The 8,510-nt window shown below is 41.5% G+C and overlaps 1 protein-coding gene across 3 annotated transcripts in view; it reads right to left on the minus strand.

Moving 5' to 3' along the window:
- LOC129692233 (contactin-4) overlaps positions 1-8,510 on the minus strand; it is a 1,033,094-nt gene that overhangs the window by 10,770 nt on the left and 1,013,814 nt on the right. For all 3 annotated transcript variants that reach the window (XM_055628516.1, XM_055628514.1, XM_055628515.1), the window contains 6 exons: positions 6,551-6,700; positions 4,788-4,858; positions 3,472-3,706; positions 2,836-2,948; positions 1,810-1,996; positions 1,260-1,372 (listed from right to left, as the gene is read on the minus strand). In XM_055628516.1, the coding sequence (XP_055484491.1) occupies positions 1,260-1,372; positions 1,810-1,996; positions 2,836-2,948; positions 3,472-3,706; positions 4,788-4,858; positions 6,551-6,700 (869 nt within the window). The remainder of the gene's footprint in view (positions 1-1,259; positions 1,373-1,809; positions 1,997-2,835; positions 2,949-3,471; positions 3,707-4,787; positions 4,859-6,550; positions 6,701-8,510) is intronic.

Below are 8,510 nucleotides of genomic sequence, written 5' to 3' on the forward strand. Positions count from 1 at the left end.
ACACACACACACACACACACACACACACACACACACACACACACACGAGATAACAATAAAGCCAGCCTGCCAAAAGAAAATGGTAAAAGGGCTGATTTGGGGGAAGGCAGTTAGAGAGTCCCAACCACAAACTCCTTAATCATTTCCTATCTAGGTTTTGGAGGTTGGTCTAATGCTAATTACTGGCCCCTCAAGATCTGGTTAGTGCATCCCTGTTTGTGAATACCTGCCTAAAACATTATTCTTGATTGGTTCATTAAATGGCATATACTTGGGCAAGGCAGAATGGGGTAGGCGTGGCTTTTGAGGAAGGAAGAACCAGGAGAATCACAAGAGACAGATTGTCAGGAAGAGAGGATGCCGTGATGGGTTAGCATGGAGAAATAACCATGCAGGCCAAGAGAAAGGACTCCAATAATGGCATGAAAAGGCCCAGATGAAAAATTCAAGCAAGTACCATGGGAATCTATGTGGAAGGTAGACCAGATGAGGAGGATTAAGGTGGATAGCATTGAGTGGGGGCTGAGAGACAGATGGTGAGGTTATTGAGACAGTGTAAGTGAAGTATCTGCCAGGCCCAAGGTAAATAAGGCAATTATAAATCTAACAGGTGTCTGTGTCTTATTATTTGTGATAGTTAAATAATATGCCATGATAATCTTAGGGCTAATAACAAACATTATATAGCCCACTTTTTATTTACTGCAACACCTAGGTTACGCAAACCCAAAACATGAAGTTTTAGCTTGTGTGTTTGCCAGAGGTCTATAAGTTAAAGGATTACTCTCCAGCCTGCAGTGTTAAGGGGAGACGGTGGAACCTACAAGGGCTGGATTTTCTGAGTGCTCTTGCAGAGGATTGCAGAATGGAGACCTAGTCTCCTAGTCTCTCTGTCTATCTGTCTCTCTATCTCCCTCTGCTTCCTGGCCACCATATACAACATTCCCTGGCAGAACATGGGCTGAAACCTCCCCAAGAGTGAACCAAATTAAGCCTGTCTTTTCTTTTCTGAGCTTATTATCTGTTATTTGTGAGAGAAATAAAAAGACTAGCTCACCCAAGTGATTACCTAAGTCCTGAAAAGTTAAGAGGGGGCACATAGAAAAGTTACATGAATCCACTTTTGAGGCTAGCTTCCTGAATGGGAAGCATTCAGCAGGGGCTCAGCCGCAGGGCAGAGTGAGAAGAGAGCCTCGGCTGCATGTCAGACCCCTTGCTAACAGTAGGATGAGGTGTCCTTGCAAGAAGAAATTACCCACTTTGTAGCCTTTTACTTCTGACTCATTATCCAGGGCCTTCACTTGATCCCAGTTCAGGATAATTTTGGAGTCTGATGAATTCCATATGATGTTTCCGGGGGGTTGGCTTGGTGCTATAAAAAAAAAAAAATTAAGATAGACGAAGTCACAGATTATTAAATCTCAATGGATTCTGAGGAATATCCCCTTACTAGAATTCAAGAGTAGAGGCAATTTAATGGGCGATTGCACTAATATGTGTCTTCAAGGTCACTGAAATCTGACGAGATACAGCATTGCAAATGGAAAAAGATTCAGTTGGTCGCCTACCATTTATAGCTAAAAGAAGTAGTCCTTCCCAGTGAGGAGAAAAACATTTATCTTTCTGTCCTCCGGAGCAATGAATTTGGCATGGTATTCTAAAAGGTTCAGTTAAAATGCTAAGGTGCATTTGAATCCATATAATGATACCAATTAGTATGCAAATGAACACTGGGAGGTGGGGATAGGTAATGAACTTGGAGTATATTTGATGAATCCCCAAAATATTTCTGAGCAACCCTGTCCTTACGTGGCTTCCTGGTCGTGACATTGACTGTTGCACTGGAGGGTCCTGTCCCAGCTGAGTTATATGCCTTGACAGATAAGTGATACAGCGCACTCCCTTTCAAGTTGGTGATTTTTGTAGATGTCTGATTTCCAACTGTTCGTATTTTTCTAGCATTTTCTTCCTTGTCATCATGTCTCCAATATTTTACCTGAAGATTTAAAAAGAAAGACCTTGGAAATCATACCCACTGGGGACTTTTCCAATGTCATCAGGTAATAATACAGTTATGCAGGTTCTTACAGTGGAGTTAAATTTCTATGTTAATTCATGGACACAGCTTTTAGAACAAGGAGATCCATTTGACCTGCAAAATTATCCAGAGTAAGAAAAAAAAATTTTGTCTTTTTTTTTTTTTGTCTTATACCAGACTGAGATAACCAGTCTGGTATTTCTCTTATTTTCCCACCTTTGTTTTGAGTTCAGGTGATTCTGAGCATATAAGATTTTAAAAAATATATTTAAATATATATTTTACTTTTTAAAAATTGTGTGTGTGTCTGTGTATGTGTGTGTGTGTGTGTGTGTGTACATGTGAAAGCAGGCAACCACAGAGGCCAGAGGAGTGCATCAAATCCCCTGGAGCTGTAGTTACAGGCAGTTGTTGATTTGCCCATCACGGATGCTGGAAACTGAACTCTACAAAAGCAGTAAACACTCCTGACTTCTGAATTCATCTCTCTATCCCCATGGGCATATCATGGTTATTCTCATTTTGCCAATTATATTATAAATCTTTAGGTTTATATACATACACATATACACATGGAAATACAATACTAACCTTGAGCATAAACATAGATAAAGAATAAAGATAAAGAATCACAGCAGCTTCGTTAATGCTTCTATCATTGATGGTATGGTAGGGCCAGGTGTCTAGAACAGATACCTGTGTAAGGCAATGTGGGTCTTTTCCCACCAGCGAGTATGTCTTAGAGATCTCAACAATTGACCAGATATAGATCAAATGCACAGGTCTCTCTAGCTTACCTCATAACCTTGAATCCGTCCTCTATTCTTCCCAATAGGGGAGGCCCAGAAAACTTCAATATCCGTTGCAGAAAGACTCCTAGCAAAGATACTAGCTGGTGGCTTGGTGGGTTCTGGAAATAAAGTCAGAAAAATTTACTACTTGGTTGGCTTCATCACAACAGGCTCCTAGAAATGTGGTTAGAAGGTAAAAACAAAACAAACAAACAAACAAAAAACAAAACCCATAGTCATATATCCTTAATTCTTGTGAGACACATAACATCTCCCCCAGAAGAACAATTTTAATGTATAAGGGGATGGTTCAAAAAGACATTTACGAAGTTTTACAACGGTCTACAATGCAGGTAAGTGGAATTAAAGTGACCCAAAAGCAAGTTTAGCCACAGCTTTCGTGGTCAGCAATTCTCTGTGTGTGTGAGACAGAGAGACAGACAGAGAGACAGAGAGACAGAGAGAGAGGGAAAGAAGAGAGAGTATGTATGGTAATCAGGGAACCAATGTTTTTATAGTATACCTGTCTCTAATGAGAATATGCCTTTGACTTGAATGTATTTTGTCCTCTAAATTGATTGTACACACTGAAAGAAACACCATTTGAGAACTGAATAACTATCAAGATAGTATGAACCATACCTTCTTCAGCAGAGTACACCAATGTAGTGGGACTGAAAGGGCCTTCTCCTTTGTTATTGAAGACACCCACTTTGACCTCAAAGGGAGAGAACGGGCGGACGCTCTCATTCCTGAACACGTATCTGGAGGCATCTGCTGAAGCCAGCACTGTGAGCATCCAGATCAGTTTGCCATGTGGCCGGAAGGCTACCACGTAACCAAAGCCTCTGCCGTTCTGTAATTCCTCTGGTACTGTCTGGGGAGGGAGGGAGGTAGCACTCAGAAAGCACAGTAGTTTGATTCAAATATTAAAGGGTATGCCCCAATTCCTGCCTCAACTGACTCAAATATTTGAGAGTATTCCCCTCACCACTTTAGACTCAGTGTTATTTTCAACAATCTTTTGAACTTAGGGTAATCCTCTAACCTGTCCAAAGATATTCATGTGTTTACCAGAGAAATAACAACCTCGAAAAAGGAAATGAAGGTCTGTTATGGAGAGCTGGGCTCTGGGGAGGTAGAGTCAACTCTGAAAAAGCTACAGATGATGGTCAATTAACCACACAGATGATTTCCTAAAACAAAACAAAACAAAACAAAACAAAACACCCAACTCTTCCACCATGGCACCATCCAGTAATTTTCCTTCAGTGCTAAATAGACAAAAGAACTCACAGAAGAGGGGCATCTCTGCTCAGGTAAGATCCTGCTCCTCAGGAGAGACTCTGAGCTCAGCTGGGAGGGAGAGATTTCTTTCCTCTCCCTGCTGGGGCTCTGGGTAAATGAAAGGCTTTTTATTCCAGGGGACATTGTCTAAAATCTTCGGAACACATTTCAAACCCCTTTTGAAGCTCCCACCTCCTCTCTCAAAATCAATTTTTAATAAATTGGTGACTAACTTTCCTCCAGGTTGTTTAAAGAAATACCTCACAACCCAGCAGCAAAACCAACTGCCAGGAAATTGTTCTGGGACACTCAATCTATAGCTGGCAGATGTTTTAAATCAATTGGCCATGCAGCAATACAGAAAGAAAAAAAATACTGGTTTTCTCTGAACAAAACTTCCTTATTATTATTATTATTATTATTATTATTATTATTATTATTATTTTTAGTTTGCATTATCTCCTCTTTCATGATTGCTTTTCCTGTGAGCAGTCAAAATAAAACTTGCTTCAACACTGGGTAGCCAGGCACCCTCACTTCCTGATAGCCATTAATAGATTTCTTGGAAACATTGGAAACATAGGGGGGCAGTTCCTGGCTTCCTGTCATATGGAAGAAAATAACAAAACAGCCCAGGCATGTGGGTCCATTTGGTTCTGTAATGGATTTACCTCCCAGGTTATAACCAGTTCCGACTTGCTGCCTCCACCACCGCTGACATTAGCTGGTGTGACTTCCGGGACTGCAGGAGACAAGAGAGAAACTAGGTTACTTCAGGTGCTTATGGCAAATGGGGGGCAGGAAGGTTGCCCAGGTGGGGTGGCTCACTATTTGTGAGCACTTGGACACGTGTCCCTTTGTCTTTGGATATCAGGTAACAACCACAAGGCAACACTGTTCTGGCTTGAAGGAGCAAAATATCCCAAGAAAATTTCTATTAATTACCTGTTTCTGGTTCAACTGGGTATACACATTGCCAGGTACTATTGACCGATTGTTTAGCTCCATCCCTAAAGACCTAGGAGCTCCACAGAGGAAGAAAAGACTGGAAAAATCTGTCCTCATGCTTGGTTAGACATTTATTAAGCATGTGGCGGTAACACAAAGGAAAAACAGGACAAACTGTGCCCACGTGGAGCTTACAATCTAGTGGGAGTGAGAGAGCACATGCAAAGTATCACAGACAATCTTGGACAACACTCAATGATGTCGCAGACTGAATGGAGAAGAGCAGTGGTGTTCTGGAGTAGCAGGTTGCTCAGAGGAGTGCTGGGCTAATGGCTTCTCAGAAGAAGGTGAGCTTTGAGCTGGCTGTTGAAGGAAGTGGTGGACATAGGTTGACCCCTGGCTCAATGTGCTTAACCTCTCTGATCCCCAGTTTTCTCTGTAAAAGAGGGGAAATCAGACTCACTTCCTTCTCAAGATTACAGGGTGGAATTGAGTTGTAGTTTTGAAGATGGGAGAAGAGAGCACAGGATTAGTCATGCCTTCACATAAATGAAGGATTCCAGGCAGAGCCTTTAAATATCTAGCTGGGGACTGCAGCTGGTGAGTTGGTATATACCATTGGTTAAGTCAATAGTACATCCCTAGATGGATTCTTTTTTTCATCAATTCCACGAATAAGGCAAAACTGCTGGTCTCTTTAGAATCTTGGCTATGCTTTTACAAATCATTGTTACTTTCATAGCTGGAGACTCTATTATAGAGACTGCACAACAGGGTCTCCCATTTTCTAAAAGCATAATCTGGCCCAGCTGAGTGTACATTACCTGCATCCTGTGTTCATCATGCAAGCTATATGCATTCTTTACCTGTGGCAATGGTTTATGACCTAAGAAAACGCTAGCAAAGATTTCTGAGGAAATGTTCCCTAACCACCTGTGATTTTTTTTTCCCTGACACATGAACCAAAGAAAAAAGAGCTGATTTTTGAAAGAATTAAGCAGAGGTACCATACTGTTTCTTGCCATACCAGAGGCCTCAATAAAGAGGACTGAGAACTTGATTAAAGCTCACCACCATCATGGCTGAAATTCTACTGGCCTGGTATATCATTCTTATGATCCTTTAAGGGAGAAGTATGTAAATATAGAGCTCACTGAAGCTAATGAGCAGGAAGAAGTCAAGGCTTCTCCTTAAGGCAGTGGTTCTCAACCTTCCTGATTGATGCTATGACCCTTTAATACAGTTCCTCATGTTTTGGTGACCATCAACCAAAACATTATTTTTGTTGCTACTTCATAGCTGTAATTTTGGTACTTCTATGATAACGTAATATCACAGTATCATAGCACATAATATCATAATGTAAACATCTGTGTTTTCCAATGGTCTTAGATGACTCCTGTGAAAGCGTCATTAGACCCCGAGGTTGAGAACCACCGCATGGAAACTGCCAGAACAGACAATGCATATCTTGAGTGGCACTCACGGGCCTCTTCTGTCCTCCGTTTCTCTGAGGGCCGGCTGGGTTCCCCAATGCCAATCACGTTAGCTGCAACAATGCGGAATTCATACTCAACCCAGGGGTTCAAACCCACCACAGTTGCTGTGAATGTCTTCCCATCAATGAGTTCTGGAACTGAAAGAGGGCAAAAGATAGGTGAGGGGGTTTTAGGCAACCCACTCAGGACCACAAAATATAGAGATGATTTTAGGAACAGCTGTCGTTATCACTAACAGCACCACCACTACCACCTCCAGGGAGGTGTCATAGCCTCTAGGCATGGTGATGAAGAGGGAAGAACATGTTTCAACAATTTCAGATTCTAGCGTCTGTGCTTTCAGTTTATTTTCTTCTTCTGTGTTAGGCTCTTTGGTCACTGTGACAAATACTTGGGAGAAAGAGTTCAAGGGGAGAAGGATTTACTTTGATCTATAGTTTTAGATGTTTTGGTCAAAGGTTGGCTGGCTTCAGTGCTTGGGGCCTGAAGTCAGGGAGAATGCCATGGTGGTGAGAACTTGGTATCTCAGAGTTGGAAACCTCCTGGTGTCTTGTAAACAGAGTCAGGAAGGTACCAAAGACAGGATAGCCTTCAAAAGAGGACCCCAGTTACATACCACCTCCAGCTAGACCCACCTTGTATGGTTTTGTCACTTCCCAAACTACTGTCAGGAGTCACATGACCCTTTGAGGAAGATTTCAAGTTCAAATCATAACACAGTTATTACTCTCTGTAGTAGAAATATTTTTCTTTTTTCACTCATTCATACTGATTCTATATATTTCCTTTTTGTAAGATTTTATTGTCATTTCTGTTAGGTTTTAATTATATTACCAATCCCAACCCCTGTCAATATTTCTTTTATTTTTTTTCACTGAGATGACATTTGATGAAATTAGACAGGAGTTTTTGTAAGCAAGATACACGCTCCTTTAGTCCCAAGGGATAGATGTGTGGCCTTGATGTCTTGAAGCAGAAATAAATGTCAAACCCAATTTTATACAATTTATATAAATAATGTTGTTGTTAATCCTTTTTCCCATGTATTTATATTTTAATCATTTTACAGCCTGATCCCAGCCTCCTTACTCCTTTCCTTCCAGTCCCTCCCCCATGCCCCTTCTCTCTAACACCCCATAACCTTCTTCTCAGAGAAGAGGAGGCCCTCCAAGGGTACCAACCCATCCTGGCATCTTAAGTTGCAGCAGGACTAAGTACATCCTCTTCCACTGAGGTTTGAAAATGCATCCCAGCTAGGGGAAAGTGATTCAAAGGCAAGTAACAGAGTCAGAGACAGACCCTACTCCCATTGTTAAGGGACCCACATTTTGACCAAGTTGCACATCTACTACATTTGTGTAAAACATATAGATCCAGCCCATGCATGTTCTTTGGTTGGTGGTTTAGTCTCTGATTGCCCCCATGGTCTCAGGTTGGTTTACTCTAAGGGTCTTCTTGTAGTGTCCTTGACCCCTCTGGCTCCCTCAATCTTTCCTCCCATTCATTCACAAAACTCCCTGAGCTTAGCCTTTTGTTTGGCAGTAGGACTCTGCATCTATTTTCATCAGCTGCTGGATGAAGCCTCTCAGAAGATAGTCATGCTAGGCTCCTATCTGCAAGAATAGCAGAGTAACATTAATAGTGACAGGGGTTTGCTCTCTCCCTTCCATAAAGTAGGTCTCAAGTTGGGCCAGTCATTGGTTTGCCATTTCCTCAATCTTCATTCAATCTTTATCCCTACACTTCTTGTAGGTAAAACAATTTTAGGGTCAAAAGTTTTATGGGTGGTTTGGTGTTCCTGTTCCTCCACTGGAAGTCCCACCTCGCTACAGGAAGTGGCAACTTCAGTCTCTATATCCCTTCCTGCTAGACGTCTCAGCTAGGGTCACTCCTATAGACCATAATATAATATAATATAATATAATATAATATAATATAATATAATAT

This window comes from Psammomys obesus, unplaced genomic scaffold (assembly GCF_907164565.1).
Source record: "Psammomys obesus unplaced genomic scaffold, mPsaObe1.curated_primary_1811, whole genome shotgun sequence".
NCBI classification, from domain to species: Eukaryota; Metazoa; Chordata; class Mammalia; order Rodentia; family Muridae; genus Psammomys; species Psammomys obesus.